Source organism: Fundulus heteroclitus, chromosome 6 (genome assembly GCF_011125445.2).
Source record: "Fundulus heteroclitus isolate FHET01 chromosome 6, MU-UCD_Fhet_4.1, whole genome shotgun sequence".
In the NCBI taxonomy this organism is placed as follows: domain Eukaryota; kingdom Metazoa; phylum Chordata; class Actinopteri; order Cyprinodontiformes; family Fundulidae; genus Fundulus; species Fundulus heteroclitus.
In genome coordinates this window covers 33,560,041-33,577,952 of record NC_046366.1, presented here as the reverse complement: position 1 = coordinate 33,577,952, position 17,912 = coordinate 33,560,041, and the positions used below count along the sequence as shown (strand labels likewise).

Here is a 17,912-nt window from a genome sequence, read left to right as displayed (position 1 = left end):
TGAGTCTATAAACAATCCGGTCAGGAAGAAAAGTCATCTCTATGTTCACAGATGATCTGAATCCAACCTGAAATGTGTAAAAACAGCACAAAGATCCCAAAACTGTGATTAAGACAATCTCTGGAACAAAAAGGTTTGTAGAAAAAAAACAAAGTACCGTACACCCTGGCTGCTTTCACACCGTTGAGAAGGAAAAGAGCTGCTCAGGTTTAGCTGAAATGGGAACCTTAACCTCGGTGACCACAGAGAAGTAACCTCTGCGGTGAATCGTTTCCAAGCAAAATGAAACCCACCGTTTCATGGTGAGAAACTTTAGACACATATGAAACTTTTTTCCCCATCCATGATTCACACTGCAAAAAGGGAACTAAAAGTAGGTAAAATTCTCTTGAAATTAGTGTATTTTCCTTTGATTTGAGCTGGTAAATCAGACTATTTGCCAATGGAATAAGATTTTTGTACTTAAAATAAATACAATTCATCTCTATCATCTTATTTCAAATACAGTTTAGCTAATTATCTTATTTTAGGGTTAGAAATTCTCATTCCATTGGCAAATAATCTTATTTAGCTGCTCAAATCAAGGAAAAAGATACAAATTTTAAGTAGATTTTACTTACTTTTAGTTCCCTTTTTGCAGTGCAACATCTCCGCTGATTCACGGAGAGGCTAGACTGCTGCTTCCTGCACAGTACAAAAAGATGACCAGTATTTAAACTGGTAACTCTAAAAGTGTGTTGCCCTTTGACGTTTCACAGTCAGGTCTCCGTGCTCACCGCCCTTATCAAGGTGTTTAATGACATCCATATAACCACAGTGCTGGTACTATTTGATCTCAGTGCAGCATTCAATACTGTCGATCACTCCATCCTGTTAGAACACTGCAAAAACAGAACTAAAAATAAGTAAAATTTTCTTGAAACTAGTGTATTTGTCCTTGATTTGAGCAGGTAAATAAGATTATTTGCCAATGGAACGAGTATTTTTAACCCCTAAAATAAGATCATTAGATATACTGGACTTGAAATAAGATAATAGAGATGAATTGTTCCTATTTTAAGTGCAAAAATCTTATTCCATTGGCAGATCAATTTATTTACCTGCTCAAATCAAGGATAAATACACTAATTTCAAGAAAATCCTTTAGTTCTGTTTTTGCAGTGAACGCCTGGAAAACTGGGTCGGCCTCTCTGGTACAGCTCTCAACTGGTTTGAATCCTACTTAAAGGACAAAGACTTTTTTGTATCAGTAGGTAACTTTACATCCCAGACGACAAAAATCACATGTGGGGTTCCCCAAGGGTCCATCCTGGGTCCCCCACTGTTCAATATCTACATGCTCCCTCTAGCTCAGATCATAAATACAAAATCAGCTACCATAACTATGCAGACGACACACAGCTTTACATCACCATGTCACCAGGTGACTATGAACCAGTTCAGGCACTGAGTAAATGCCTAGAAGAAATCAACGCCTGGATGTGCCAACATTTTCTACAGTTTTTGGAGGAGTGGTCAAACGTTCAGCTGGTAACCACAGACCAGACCCAACATCTGGTTGTAATGTTGGACTCAGACCTGTACCTTTTTTTTTTTTTAAAGGCATCTAAAGACAATTACAAAGTCAGCCTTCTAGAAAGAAACCCGGAAGAAGTGCAACTGCTCAGGCAAGATAAATGTTCCTGAGAGGATATTAGGACTGGAGCAGCTACGGCTTGTTTGGGAAGGTTGTCAGGAGAACGTATAACACAATATAACTTTTTTAACCCATATTGTATCTGACAGAACCACAAGTCTTCTGGATCAAAGACCTTTGGACGTATTTAATCTCCTCAGACGGACCGGGCAGCGTGGCAGTGGAGGACTCATGATTTAGGCTTGTTTTACAGTCCCAGGACCCGAGCACCTTGCTGTCAGCCTTTTGTTTACTAAAGTCTAACGGGAGGCCATTCGACGACGGGACGATTTTAGCAAAAGGCAGCGAATCTACAACAGAGTGGCTGAAAAAAAGACCGAGTCCAGATGTTGCGTGATCTGAATGTCCTCCAGAGTTGTGTAGCAGACTAAAAAAAAAAGTCAGGCAGAAAGGAAATGGTTTTAGATTTTTGCTGTAAAAGGTGGTTCCACACACTGTTAAATTGTGGGATGTACTTAGATTTTCAACAACCAACCTTTTAGCTTTTAATCCATGACAAAATGATGAGACGCGGGAAATTGTTGTTGGGTAATCATTTAAAAAGTTGAGCTAAACCCAGATTATTTTTAGATTTGATTTTTATTTTAGACTAAACCTTTTTTTTTTCTTTACCAGGATTGCTCACTGAAAAAAGGGAACTAAAAGCTAGTAAAATTTTCTTGAAATTAGTGTATTTTTCCTTGATTTGGGCAGGTAAATAAGATTATTTGCCAATGTAATCAGTATTTTGATGCCTAAAATAAGATAATTAGATATCCTGCACTTGAAATAAGATGGTGGAGATCAATTGTTCCTATTTTAAGTGCAAAAATCTTATTCCATTGGCAGATCATTTTATTTACTTGCTCAAATCAAGGATAAATATACTATTTTCAAGAAAATCTTACTCACTTTTAGTTCCCTTTTTGCAGTGTAAGCTGTGAAATGTGCAAAAATCCTATTCCATTGGCAAATAGTCTTATTTACCTGATCAAATCAAGGAAAAATGCATTAATTTCAGGAAAATTTTACTTCTAGTTCCCTTTTTGCAGTGCTCCTGGTTTCATTTCATTTCCCACGGGGTTTTTGTTTTGTGCTGAATCTCTATGACACGAACTCTCAACGCTTTCAGGACTCTTGGCTTGTTGGTCAAGCGTCTGGAGAGGGGCGGCAAGGCTGAACACCAGGGCCTCTTCCAGGAGAACGACTGCATCATCCGTATCAATAACGGAGACCTGCGAAACATCCGATTCGAACAGTAAGACGACGCGCTAAAGCGCTGTAGCTCTTCCTGTGTGCCTCGGGTTTTCTGGACCTCTTCCACCGCGTCTTTCCTAAAATCCTAAACTAGTGTCTCCCCTGTTAACCCGCTGCCGTCTCCCTGTTTTCCTGACGTCCTCTGCTCTCCTGCCAGGCTCGGCGGACGTCTACCGCGGTGCAAAGCTAACCTCTCCCTGTTTAACTCCTAACCACTCATCCTGAAATCCTCTCAGCTTTTGTCCCTGTGTGTTGCTGCTCTGCTGCTTTCCTGTTTTAATGCTTTCCTCATTCCTAAAACCAGTGGCCTTTCAACCTTTACAGTCACTGCTGATTATTCTTGTTTTGTTTTTTCCTGTTTTTTTCCCAATAATGTGCTTTGAGATAGCTCTTTGTTTACATCAATGTTGTTTTTACAATGAAAATACTCATCCCATTGGCTAATAGTCTTATTTAGCTGCTCAAATCAAAGAAAAATACACTAATTTCAAGAAAATTGTACTTTTATTTCCATTTTGCTGTGCAGATAATAGCCGCTGCTTTCCCACAACCTGTAGGTTTCTTTCAAGGGTCACTTCCTGGAAACTACATGCTACTTTTGCACTATTTTGCATGTTGCTTTACAGAACTTGCAACTTACTTTTTATGAGGCTTGCTTGCTGCTCTCAGGACCTAATAAGAAGATACGGGTTTCTTTCTTGGTAATTACAGCTTACTTTCCAGAACCTACCTAAAACGTACCGGTTGTGGAGCTTGATGTAGCTTTCCAGAACTTATCCACAGCAAATTCGCTTCCACTTTAACCACAGGTCATGTTCAAGAAACATACGTGCTACTTTACAGAAATTACGGACTGCATAAAGTTTACTTTTAATGGAAATTTCAGGTTACCTCTGAGAGCTTCTACAGAACTTGCAGGTTAAATTTGGGGAAGTTGAATGCTGCTTTGCAGAACTTATAACAGGACAACAGGTAGGGCTGGGCAATAAATCAATAGACAATAGACACCTGATCAATATCAGTATATGTCTGATAAAATGTTCAAAAATTCCATTGAACGCCGACCCAGAACCCCATGGTGTTCTGGGGGATATAGGCAGAGGAAAGGATTTAGACTCTCAACCTCTCACGGCCAAACTAATCAACATTGGTGGTAGGGCTGACATATTTTAAAGGTTACATTTTAAATAGGGCTAGGGTTATAGTTTAAATTTGTGCTTTTTCCCCCGATCTTTGTTTCAAATTGGTAAACAAAACACTACTCAATAATTATCGATATACAATTATATGAATGTTTCAGCCATATCGCACAGCCCTGACAACGGGTTACATTAATGGACATTAGAGATTACTTTTCTGAACTTACAAGTTACTTTACATAACAATCTTGATCTCAATGTGTGTTTTTTTTAAATCTGGTTAAATAAAGGTTTAATAAAAGAATTAAACACAATCATCCTTTCTAGAATCATCCCAGACCTTTAGGGGTTTTTATTCTTAGAAATTAGTTCCGTGTTATAAGATTGACAAGGAATGTTTTAAACTTACCTTTCGAAAAGTAACCTATATGTTCATTAGAGATTAGAGATTTAAATTCAATTCAGTTAAATTTTATTTATATAGCGCTAATTCACAACACATGTCACCTCAAGGCACTTTGCAAAGTCAAATTCAATCAGTGTGTTCATTAGATATTTGCCCATACGTTCAATCAATCAAAGTTAAAATTGTGTTAAAGTGTTGCACTGGAATGAAAGTAAAGGCCTCTAAAGACAAAAGTAAAACTTTCAGAGGGTCTCGTACCCTGGTAGAAATTAGAACCAGCTTGAATGCTTAAATAAATGTATAAAGCAATGAGATGCGACTCAAAACCTTTGCACAACACTGCTTTCTTGGCAATGGCACAGAAAGTAATTCAACCCTTATGGTTCCTGTTATGTTATGTTAAAGCCTGCCTTCCAGCCTCTGAAACATAACCTTTGCAGAGAGAGAATAAACCTTCCAGGCAAAGGCACTTTACAGGAGCAGCAGTTGTCCTTGGTATTAAAAGGCATTCTTACAGAGGCGCGCTGCATCTTACATCCTGTCTGGCACCCGCTTTCTCAGGCCAAACGCTGTAAAGATGCCATGACAAGACGGGGAATGTCATTAGCAGCTGGGAAAACGGGGCCCAATGAGGTTCTTCAGCGCTCCGAGTTTTAGTTGTGTGTAGATGAGGGGGGGGGGGGCGTTTTGGCTTCGCCGAGACGTCCGGTTCTGCAACAGGTGGTGCTAACAAGGCAAAACACGTTTCCGCTCGCACCTTCTGCAGAAGGGCCCGCTCTGGAGGGGCTTTAGAGAGGATTTTCTGCGAGCAAGCCGGCGCACGGCGGCCCCCTTCATCTGCAGCCAAATGAGAAGATTATGTGATGGAGGAGCCGGGGTGGGTTCGGTTTTCCTTTTTAGAGCCGCCTGCGTTGGCAATAAGTGTTAATTAACATGTCAGACTGTTCAGGTGGGCGAGGATGGACATCTGGTAGGTGGAGTGCTTCGCTAGGCAACGCTGCTTAGCCCATTACAAATGTGCTGTGTGTGATTAACGTTGGACGAGAATGTGATGTTCCCTTATTTACGCTCCTTCTTTTTTTTTCTTTCGTGTGTCTTTGTACCAGAGCACAGAACATGTTCCGCCAGGCCATGCGTTCCCCCGTCATCTTGTTCCACGTGGTGCCGTCGTCCATGAGGGCCCACTACGAGCAGCTCTCCCACGCCGACAGGAACCCGTCGTACCCCTCGGGAGGCTTCAGCCCCGACTCGCTGTCCGGAGGCGACCCCAACCAGCCCAGGATAGTCCGCCACGGTTCCCAGACGCACCCGACCCACTCCCACCCTCACACCCACACCCACCCAGACCCAAACAACGGCTACCCGCACCTGATCCACCCCGCCGTTTCGGCGGCCAAACCCCCCACAGGCCACACCCACTCACCCCAGAGGGGGCTGAACTCCACCCCGACGGCTGGTTATGCCAAAAAAGTGGGGAGGAGGCTCAACATCCAGCTTAAGAAAGGTGAGGTGGTGGAAAAACCTGCTGGACTATCATGTCCATCCATCCATCCATCCATCCATCCATCTATTTTCTGACCCGCTTTATCCCTCATGGGGTCGCGGGGGTTGCTGGTGCCTATCTCCAGCGTTCACTGGGCGAGAGGCGGGGTACACCCTAGACAGGCAAGGCAAGGCAAGGCAAATTTATTTATATAGCACAATTCAGTACAAAGACAATGCAAAGTGCTTTACATGATTAAAATATAGCAAATTAAAACAGAATAAAAGCAAGTAGGAATAAAATGCAGATAGAAAATAGAACAAAAAAGTGGTGATTCAGTTTAAGTAGAACAGTCGAAGGCAATTCTAAACAAATGTGTTTTTAATCTTGATTTAAAAGAACTCAGGCTTTCCGCACCTTTACAATTTTCGCCAGTCTGTCGCAGGGCAACACAGAGACAAACAACCATTCATGCACCGTTGTGTGGAAAGTGTTTTTTTTTACACTGCAAAAACAGAACTGGAAATAAGTAAATTGTTCTTAAAATTTGTCCTTGATTTGAGCAGGTAAATAAGATGGTTTGCCAATGGAATAAGATTTTTGCATTTAAAATGGGAACAATTCATCTCAATCATCTTATTTTAAGTGCAATATGTCTAATTATCTTATTTTAGGGGTCAAAATACTCATTCCATTGGCAGATAATCGTATTTACTTGCTCAAATCAAGGATAAATACATTAACTTTAAGAACATTTTACTTATTTTTAGATCCGTTTTTGCAGTGTATTATTTTCTTTTTATGTGAACGGGAAGATTATCTTGAAAAACGCAGTAAAGATTCAACAGTTGGTAATTTTAGATCTTTCTAATAGTCTGAGCTGCTGAACAGCGCATCTCTAGCTGACTTTCTGGGCCATTTAGCAGCGCCGGCGTTGAACTCCGGGATGTTTTCTGTGCCTCCCATCGGTCTCAGCGCATTAATGAGAGGATGCAGGCAAACAGGCTTACCGTGCATTGACAAATGCTCTGTATGCTTTATTTCTTCCATTATCTCTAGAGCAGCAACTATAACAATTGTGCAAAGACATGTTACTGATGGGAAACTAGAGAACTGCCATAATGCCAGGCTTCTGGCACTTCTAGCCAAGCTGATGCTGCTTGTCGAGACTCTGATGCAATCAACTGGGTTCCCTTATATATGACGTTTTTTGACCAATCTGCATAAACTGATTGAATTTCACTTTGGAAAGTGCTTTGAGATGACATGTTTCATGAATTGGCGCTATACAAATTATACAAATCAAAATTGAATCGAATTGAAAGTGAGACCCGTTGATGCAGACCTCCAGAACCTGGACAATGAACCAAACTGAGGCGCGGTGGGGGTCAGGACCGAGGATTTCAGGAGCTCTCTATCTCTCTCTCTCTCTCTCTCTCTCTGTCTCTCTCTCTCTGTCTCTCTCTGTCTCTCTCTGTCTCTCTCTCTCTGTCTCTGTCTCTCTCTCTCTCTCTCTCTCTCTCTCTCTCTCTCTCTCTCTCTCTCTCTCTCTCTCTCTCTCTCTCTCTCTCTCTCTCTCTCTCTCTCTCTCTCTCTCTGCGGTGTGGGTTCTGAGTGACGGCGGGCCCAGGTGGCCTGATCTGCTGCCAGCAGGACTCCAGGTGTTGGCGCCAGAAAGCTTGTTGCTAAGCAGCCGCCGGTCCCTGAAGGCAGTCTGACGGGGCTGCGGCGTGTGTTTGTCGTTGCAAATCTCACGCAGATCTGTCCGCTCTCATTGGGCCCGAGTCGACCCAGAGCGTCAGAAAAGAGAACTAGAAAAAGCTGTTCCTGCGTAACAGCGAGTGAGAATGCTAATCTGCAGAATGATTTGAGGAGAAGATTCCTGCAGAAGATTCATGCAGAAGAGAAAAACTAGCTATAAAACATTGAAGAATTTGAAGGAATTTAAAGAATTTGAAGGAATTTGTAGTAGTAGTAGAAGTAGTAGTATCAGTAGTAGTAGTATCAGTAGTAGTAGTATCAGTAGTAGTAGTATCAGTATCAGTAGTATCAGTATCAGTAGTAGTAGTATCAGTATCAGTATCAGTAGTATCAGTATCAGTAGTAGTAGTATCAGTAGTAGAAGTAGTATCAGTAGTAGTAGTAGAAGTAGTATCAGTAGAAGTAGTAGTAGTTATAGTAGTAGAAGTAGTAGTAGTATCAGTAGTAGAAGTAGTATCGGTAGTAGTAGTAGTAGAAGTAGTAGTAGTATCAGTAGTAGTAGTAGTAGAAGTAGTAGTAGTGTCAGTAGTAGTAGTAGTAGTAGTAGAAGTAGTAGTAGTATCAGTAGTAGTAGTATCAGTAGTAGTAGTATCAGTAGTAGTAGTTATAGTAGTAGAAGTAGTAGTAGTATCAGTAGTAGTAGTAGTATCAGTAGTAGTATCAGTAGGAGTAGTTATAGTAGTAAAAGTAGTAGTAGTATCAGTAGTAGTAGGAGTAGTAGTAATATCAGTTGTATCAGAAGAATTTGAACAATTAGAAGAATTTGAAGGTAAAATTATAAAAAATTTGAATCTGCATTCATTTCAATGGGAGTAAAAAACGAAAAACTTACTTGAACATGAAAGGACAACATCTAAAGGATTAGAAGAATGTTATGAAAGAGCTAAACCAGTTGAATAGTAGTATCAGTAGTATTAGTATCAATAGTAGTAGTAGTATTTGTTGTATCAGTAGTAGTAGTAGTAGTGATAAGAAAGCAGGCGTGTGCCACATGCACTGCGTCTCTCTCCTTTCATTTTCACGTGCGGTGAGCTCTGCCGTGTTTTCACGTTCAGAGATGCTGTCATCCGTCACTCCGTCCTCTTTGTTGGAGATTAACGTCGGCTCCCTAGAAATGCTTTGGCTCTCCTCGTTTTGTTTCGAGTGCCGACGTAAGCCCACGGCTCTGAGCGCGGCTTAAAACTCCTGCGTTGTTTACGGCCTCCGGATCAGACGCCGGTCTCCTCGTAGATCCCGCCGCGCGTCGGAATCGACCAAAGTGTCCGTCTCTGTGCTGGGAGTCGCTCAGGTGTGTCCTAATCACGCTAACGAGAGTCTCACAGATCCTCCTCTTCGCTTCACGCCGGGAAACCCTGCGCAGGTTGTACCGGAGGAAGCTGCCGCGCTTCTCGTCTGCCCGCGGGAAGTTGATTGCTTCGTCAATGTGTGTGTGGGGGGGGGGGGATTAGTGGGAGGATGTGAAACAGAACGGTGAAGTGTTTTACCGGCGTTGGGATTACGGGCAGCGCTCTGATACGGCGAGGAGCGTCTTTAAGCAAACTCCCTGTTAACAATGAGTTTACACGGCTGCACCTGGACCGGGTTCTAGTTTTTATAGGATCAAGGTTTTTACAGGAGACGTTCCTCAGGCTGCTGTGGATGGATCAGACGTTACAGCATCCGGTCACATTCACAAAAGCTGCTCTCTTGTTGAATTACGGGCATAAATACTTAAGTCTAACAAGCAGTGGTCCCGCCTCCTCTAGTTACTTACTGTAAATCCCATCGGGGATGCACTCAAGTTGGAGGATGAAGGGACATTAAAGGAAAAATAGGAGAGAAGGTGGAAGCATTTGGAATAATTTTCATAGATTCAAACCTTTTTTGGGGGGGGAGGGGGACATCAAAGCACAATTACCCATAAACAGAAATCATAAATAGGATCTTCACTCTCTTTGAAAATATTCTGTTTCTAAATGATCAAACTAAAATATATACAGTGTTTGCAGGTTAATCAGTGTTGTAGCTAGTAGCAGGATTCCCAGTCAGTCTGAGAAAGAACATTGTCTGTATTTCACAGGTCTGGATAAGTAAGAAAAAGGAGAATATTCCTTCCTTTCTTAGTTCTTTCCTTATTTGTACCTATGTGTCTTTTCCTTTCCTTACTCTTCTCTCTTTTCTTATCCCTCCTTCCTTCCATTAGTCTGTCCTCCTTTTCCCAGTATTTTTTCCTTGTCCTACATCCTCTCCTCTTTTGTGTCCTTAATTCTTCCTTCCCCTATATCCTTGCTTTTTTTCTTTTTTTCCTGTCCTTCATTCCTTCCTTCTATATAAAAAAACACAAAAAAAACAACGTGTAGCACATCTCTAGTAGGTTTAGTGATTTCCTGGACATAATTTGTTGTAGATGGAGACAGTTAAACATGTGAGGACTTGTTATTTAAACTTATTACCAATAATAAAGACCTACAAACAGGAGTTGTTTATTTGAATATGATGGGGTTAGTAGCAGGATTCCCAGTCAGTCTGAGAAAGAACAGCTGCTTTATTTCACAGGTCTGGATAAGTAGGAATAAGGAAAATATGTTGCATCCTTCCTTCCTTTCCTCTTTCCTTTCTTATTTGTGCCCGTGTGTATTTTCCTTTCCCTATTCTGCTCCCCTCTCTTATCTGTCCTTCATTCCTTGTCCTACATCCTCTCCTCTTTTGTGTCCTTATTTCTTCCTTCCCCTGTATCCTTGCTTTTTTATTTCTCCCTGTCCTTCCTTTCTCCTTGCCTAGTGTCCTTCACTTCTTTCTGGTAAAAACAAACAAACGTGTAGCACATCTCTGGTAGGTTTAGTGATTTCCAGGACATAATTTAATGTATATTGAAATCTGCCTGATAGACAGTTAAACTTGTTATTTGAACTTATTATCAATAACAAAGACCTACAAGCAGAATCTGTTTATTTGAATATGATTACGATGACAGAGTAAACGTAGATAAAGATCCGTTAACTCTTTACATATGTCAGCTAAAGCATACGTGGCAGCCTTTTTAACACTCCCGGCTGCTACTTCCTGTAAACATATGATGTAATTACCCAGATACATGTGTTCTCCTTCTCATTCCCTGCCAATCCCCCCCCCCCCCCACACACACACACGTTCATCCGCATTGTTGCCCTCTCCTTACATCAGATCCACGACAGCCCTGCCAGTTGGATCTAAATGCTTTCTTACAAGCTTTCGCCTGCAGATCAAACCAAATCCCGTCAATTAAACCTCCTGTCTTTTTTTTTTTTTTTTTTTTTCCCTCTTGTTTTCCCTTCAAGGCCCCGAGGGCCTCGGCTTCAGCATAACGTCCCGCGACGTTCCCATCGGGGGCTCCGCGCCGATCTACGTCAAGAACATTCTCCCCAGGGGAGCGGCCATCCAAGATGGCCGCCTGAAGGCAGGTGACCGGCTGCTGGAGGTAAGACAGCGAGCGTTGCGGTGCTGCTTTTTGCTTCTTTGGGGTTCAGGCCCCTGATCTTTAATGTGCGACACGAGTTTCTCGGCGTTGCACCCACTTATCAGTCAAACGTGTCTGCCATCTGTTTAACTTCCAAGCGGAGCCAGTTAATTAAAGTTCCTCCGTTTTTTTTTTATATGGAAATTCTGCCTCCTGTTCAGAAATCAAAGAGCGCGCTCCCAAAACTCTTGTGCGGCAACAAGCGCCGCAGCGTCTGATGTTGCATCACCCTTCTCTGCAAGTCATTTGCATAAAGGATTATTTCAGCGCAAGGCTCAGGCGTCCTGACTCGAGTCACAGGCTCATCAGTGAATCTGAAGCTGAGGGATCTGCCCACAGTTGGGATAAGAAAACCAACAAAATCTGCTGCTTTTCTTATTTTTTATGTTTAAAAAGCTGTTATTGTACAAATCAAGTTTGTAATCCTGCCTAAATGGGATAGCTTGAGTTGTTTCCTCTGTCTGGTGCGCTGTATTTCAGATTCTTTCAGCCACAAATAGGAGAAAATTCAATTTCTACTTTACTTTCTGACGGGTTTGATGGGATGGTTTAAAAAAAATAAAATAAAATAAAAATCCCCATTTCAGTTGATTTTTATTCATGAATGGCATAAATCAACAACGTCGCGCTGTTAAAGGGGACATATCATGCCGAATCTACTTTTTTAAACCCTTAAGTACATTTTAGGCCCTTTATGTGTCAGAAAATGCACTGCAAAAAGGGAACTAAAAGTAAGTCAAATTTTCTTGAAATTAGTGTATTTTTCCTTGATTTAAGCAGGTAAATAAAACTATTTGCCAATGGAATAAGATTTTTGCACTTAAAATGGGAACAATTCATCTCTATCATCTTATTTCAAGGGCCGGATGTCTAATTATCTTATTGTAGGGGTAAAAATACTCACTCTATTGGCAAATAGTCTTATTTACCTGCTTAAATCAAGGAAAAAATACACAAATTTCTTACTTTTACATCCCTTTTTGTAGTGTGTGTATTTAGTCCGCCCAGGTTCTGCGTAGATAAAGTTACATAAAATGGAAAACAACAGGAACATAACCTGTTTAATGAAATTAAAGCAAAGACTTAGAGTCGCTGTGTCTGCTTCAGGTGAACGGGGTGGACCTGAACGGGCGGACCCAGGAGGAGGTGGTCTCGTTGCTCAGGAACACGCCTATGGGTGGTGGTGTGGGGTTGTTGGTTCTACGCCAGGAGGACACCTTCCTCCCCCGAGAAGTGGTAAGTCAGTCAGTTTCCTCCTGCTGCTCTTCATCCCTTCAGCTCCTCTCTGCATGAACATCTGTCCATCGCTGCCGGTTATGCCCACAGTTCTTCTCAGCCAATCGCGGCTCCTCGCGGCTTCTCAGCTCAGAGTTTACTCATGGCTTCATCCGAGCATGCCGATCGATTGTCCTGCTCTGTCGCTGCACTCGTCTGTGTTCCAAGGAGGCCAACCTGCCTCTTCATCTTCAGTCTTTTTTATATTTATCTTTCACCTTTCCCTCTCAGCTTATTTCCCTCTCTGTCTCTCTGCTTCCGTCTCCATCTGTGTGTTTTTTTACCCCTGAGCTGACGCGCGGGTTGATTGATGTGGGAACGAGCGGACAGACGCCGGCCAGGTTTCAGGAAAGGGAGGCGAAAAAAACAAGCTGCTCTTGAATATCAATCAAGCACCGGCCTCACGTTATGCGTTGCAGGGAGATGCAGATCTTTGTCCCGGGTTCTTACTTGTTGGTTCTGAAGTATTTTCCAGGTCTGGATACTTAAGAAGGGAAACAAAGAGGATTTCCAGCACTAATGGAAACGGATGAATTCCTAGAGATCAGCTGCTCCAACCAGTGACTTATCTGTGCCGTTTGTTAATAAGAGACAAATCTGAGACGGTAGTTCATCTACCTATCCATCCATCCATCCACCCATTCATCCATCCATCCATCCATCCATCCATCCATCCATCCATCCATCCATCCATTTATCCATCCATCCATTCATCCAATTATCCATCCATCCATCCAGTCTTCCATCCATCCATCTATCCATCCATCCATCCATCATCCCTCCATCCATCCATCCATCCATCCATCCATCCATCCATCCATCCATCCATCATTTGTCCATCCATCTGTCTGTCCATCCATCCATCCATCCATCCATTTATCCATCCAGTCTTTCTTCCATCCATCCACCCATTCATCCATCCATTCAATCTGTCATCCATCCATCCATTTATCCATCCAGTCTTTCTTCCATCCATCCATCCATCCATCCATCCATCCATCCATCCATCCATCCATCCATCCATCCATCCATCCATCCATCCATCCATCCATCCATCCATCCATCATTTCACCCTGAGCTCAGAAACTGAGTTCTCAAAATTCCAGCCCATAAATTTGTGGATGTTTAGAAAATCATCTAGGCTGCTTTTGGTGATTTATTGATAAATTTACGCCTTTCCGGATTATGCATTTAGTAATTTTAAAGACAATATGTTTACGTTGCCAGATTAAAAAAAAAAAAAAAGTACACCGTTTAGCATAACATATTAAGGCTTAACTGCTTTTGCTAAAGGAAGCATAAAGAGTCAGAAATTGTTGCCGAGCACCAACTCTCCATGTCTGCATCCCATTAGTATTGATTCTTTCCCATCTAACTCCTCAGTTTCTCCTTTTAGCACACGTCTTACTGAGACCCAGAGCCAGGCCCTGTTTACGTGATAATGATCCATTAAAAAAAATGGGATTGTTTTTATCATTTCTGTTAACACATCTACATGACAACGTTTAAGTTATTATCTCTGTTTACATGGCTCTAGTAGAAACATTAAAAACAGTCTTATTTCCCTGTCAATCCACTGGTTAGCGGGATGGTGGCCTTGTGGTTAGAGCAGGTACCCGGTTTGATACCCACTGCCTGCACTCTGGGTCCCTGAGCAAGACCCTTAACCCCAGATTGCTCCCTGGGCGCAGAACAGCTGTACGTCCCACCTTAAACCATAATACTGCACCGTGATTGGCCATCGTCACAAACAGTTGAAGTGGCAGCTGCAACAGAAGGACTCTAATATGTATGTGAACGTGCAAATAAAGCGAGAATTCAGCTTGTAGGCAAGGTTAAAAGAAACAGCCCCACATCATGATGCTACCACCACTGTGCTTCATAGCTGTTTTACAGTAGTTTACAAATGACCCCATACATGTTCCCATTTTGTAATAATCTGATAAATTATCATCATCATTAACCAGACGGTAACAGGCTGTAGTCTTGTTTAGGTGTATGAATCTTTGTGTATTATCTTCACCCCACGTGGATTAAAATCATTCACATTCCTGTTGCTAAGTTATTTTATCTGGGAAAAAGAATGTTTGCGAATAATTAAAAGCACACAATAAATATGATATTCATGATGAGTGGATGTAAACCTCTGGCTGAATCCTAGATTTGAATGAACCAGCAGTAAGTCTAATAAATGATCCCTAATGCAGAGTAATGAAAACATTAAATCAGCAGCTGTTATATTACCGCCACAGGTGGCACATGCCTCAAGCTTTAACTGTTTGTGCCAAAGCTATTTTCAAAGCTGATGAAAAATGACAAAACAATAGCACATGTGAAATTATCTCTATGTAATTTAGCTGATTTTAATTTTACTGTTGCATTGTTGCAAAAAAAAAAAAGATCCATAAAATATTTATTTTTAGTGTACAGTTACCGCCAAGACTGCTGCCTTCATCTGAAATACTTCAGTGTAGCTCAAATTCACTTCATTTTGAATGATTCGGTCCAACTTCACTGTATTCACCATTGCATAACGAAAGGATTGCATAATGAAATCAGGCAACAAAACAAACTGTAAAACAAAGCAAAAAAACAACAACCGTAGTCTTTGTATCGGCTGCTTGGAGAAGGATGGGAACGGGATCAGGCAGCGCAAGCCTCTCTCAGTCTGTGTGTGGGCGTCATGGCTGCCAGGAATGCCTCGGTGTATTTTGTTCTCTTATAGTTTAGCTGAAACAAATCCGTTCCCACCAAACAAAATGAGCCTTTTTGTCTGTGAAGCAGCAGACGTGAAGCTTGGTTGCAGTACGCTCCGACTAAAACAGAGCAGCATGAACTGCGTGTCGTTTGGAGGGGGGATTTCTGCGAGCTCCTCCGGGTCATTTTCATCAGCTGGAAGCATTTTGACCAAACTACAATAAATACAGAATGAAAGAAAACATGAAATACAATAAAAACTATTCATAAAACAACCAAAAAAACGACAGGGTCTCATTCTCTACTCAGTTTAAGGCTAAAAAAATAATTAAATGATGACTTTTAAGTGAATATGTGGTCTGAGAGCTGCAGAAATGTAGGGGTAAGCTGTTGCGTGGCTGTTGGCACCATCATCTCTGCATGTTAGTTTAGATCTGCTTAACCTGCTGATGTGGTGATTGTGAGGAGAGCACATGAATAAGAACACACCGGCAAAGTTAAAACCAATGTAATAATGGAAGCAATAGCATTTTGTGAAAGCCAGAGGAGAGATCCGAGGGCTGGAGGTTTAGAAAAGCTGTCCGACTCCTTCAAGGTTGCGGGCCTGCTACTGAAACGGCATTAGTTCAACTTTTTTAGTCCAACTGTTTATTAATGTTTCTATTTTGGTTCTACATTTTATTCCTACTTGCTTATATTTTGTTTTATTTTCCTGTATTTTAATCATGTAAAGCACTTTACATTGTCTCTGTACTGAATTGTGCTATACAAATAAATTTGCCTTGCCTTGCTCCTACACAGCTGATTAGGGTTGTCAAAAATATAGATACTCAAACACTGAATTCAAAGCTAATTTGGCATGGTGTCAAAACTAAACATTTTGCATAAAAGGCAAATGAAGAAGGGGAACCCACAGATCTTGACGCGCCTGTGTGCAAAAGTGATTTTAGCCCATCTGGTGGTCCATATTAATGTCGTGTGATTAGCTGTGACTAGCATGCTACTAGGCCGCGCTAGCAGCGTTTAGCTAGCTGCTCGATTAATGTTTTTGTTATTCACCAATAGCCGCGGCTAGCATCCTTTAGCTAGCTAACGTTACTCAAATATGTAAGTGTTCTTTTTTAGGACTAAAGCAGAGAAAACCCGTCCTGCTGCTGCAACAACTACATTTTTACCAACTTTATCAACTCTGTTTGACTAGCAGGGAAAATATGACCCCAAGTCACCAGAAGCTGAAAACTTGGGTTCACGCAACGTCTCATGCAGCTAAATCCACAATTCGTCCGTCACGAAACAACTTCATGGATAATTTCTTTATCATCTGCACATTGATTAAAAGAATAATACCTCAGTCCATCTTAAAATATTTTGGAATTATGTTATATTTGGGTTATTTATTTAGCATTTGTTTGCACACTTATTAAACTTAGCATCTGTAGTTCTGTTAAGAAGGAGTGTGCCGTGTTAGTAAAAATATGTTTTGTCTTTAATTATTTGTCCTTTTTTTTTGTCCCCATGGTATTGAAAATGATTTTGAGTATCAAATTTCTTTCTCTATATCGATATTGAGTTTGACATTTCAGTACGGTAACAACTATACAGCCGGTCCAATTGCCAAAAAAGCACTGAACAGGCTGTGTTTCTTACTCTTTGTAAATTAAACAAGGTCTTCATAAATTTCGAACAGTTTTAAAAAAAAAAAAAAAAAAAAAAAGTTCACTGTAGAAAATTTCCTTATAAGCAGTGAAATAGATCTTATGTAGCACTGCACAGGGTGGAGCTAATCACATTGTTTGTTTTTCATGCTGCCCTGCGGTGGCAGAGCACCCCGGGCTGTGAGTCATATGAAAACAGGCCACTGGTTCCTCGCGTCACAACTCACACCTAATTGACTGTTATTTCTATAACATAGTGAAGCATTTAAGGCCGATTTTAAACAACAGAGCAACCGCTGCCAATCCGTCAGCTGAGGGTCATCATTTCCATCTTCTGCATGCCCATTTGTTCGTGAGACCGCTTCATGTTTTCATCATCCCCCCCCCTCTGCAGCTATTTATGTGATCAAACTGTACCTTTTTCAGTTAATGAATATGTGTGTTGACTGCTTTTGGTTCTTCTGCCCCCTTCCCCCCACTCCCCTCTCCCTCCACATCCTCTAGAGCGCTGAGCCTCAGAAGCAATCCCTCAGAGACGTGGTAAGACTCCGCCCCAACACTACCCATTGCTTTCACCTTTCTGCTTCTGGATTTATCTCCGGCATCTCTTTGCATAAATGTTCTTTATTCCTGTTGGGAAGGGCATTAAGTGCTATCACCCGTTTGGGATCGTAACATCCCATTTTGCATGCATTCAGGCTTTAAGTGCTAGTCTGTAAATCTGATTTTAATCTCCATCCAAAGTTGCCTCAACAAATCATCCTTTAACGGTTGATCAGGGTGCGTGGGGCGCCGAAGCTCCGTTGCAGGATAATTTGCTTCGGATTTCCCCAAAGAGCTTTATTTGTCTTTGGGTTTAGAGAGGCAAAAATAATTTAGCTTTTACTTGTTGGCTCGGTATAATGTCGACTTGACCTTCTTGTCTCTGGAAAACCGTTTGTGTTCATGTTGTTGAGACTTTAATCAGGTCTTTCAATCACTTCTTGATCACAGGTGTATAAAATTCAGCACCCAGGCTTTCTACAGAGATTTGTGAAAGAACGGGTCGCTCTCAGGAGCTCAGCAAACTCTGTTCTGCGATAGGACTCC

At 41.6% G+C, this 17,912-nt stretch overlaps 1 protein-coding gene across 7 annotated transcripts in view; it reads left to right on the top strand.

Moving 5' to 3' along the window:
* LOC105930934 (partitioning defective 3 homolog) overlaps positions 1-17,912 on the top strand; it is a 343,689-nt gene that overhangs the window by 149,636 nt on the left and 176,141 nt on the right. For 3 of the 7 annotated variants that reach the window (XM_021319926.2, XM_012869383.3, XM_012869381.3), the window contains exons 8-12: positions 2,808-2,933; positions 5,584-5,981; positions 11,018-11,157; positions 12,304-12,432; positions 17,328-17,363. In XM_021319926.2, the coding sequence (XP_021175601.2) occupies positions 2,808-2,933; positions 5,584-5,981; positions 11,018-11,157; positions 12,304-12,432; positions 17,328-17,363 (829 nt within the window). The remainder of the gene's footprint in view (positions 1-2,807; positions 2,934-5,583; positions 5,982-11,017; positions 11,158-12,303; positions 12,433-17,327; positions 17,364-17,912) is intronic. The other 4 variants (XM_012869384.3, XM_036138632.1, XM_036138633.1 and 1 more) reach the window with 2 other exon arrangements.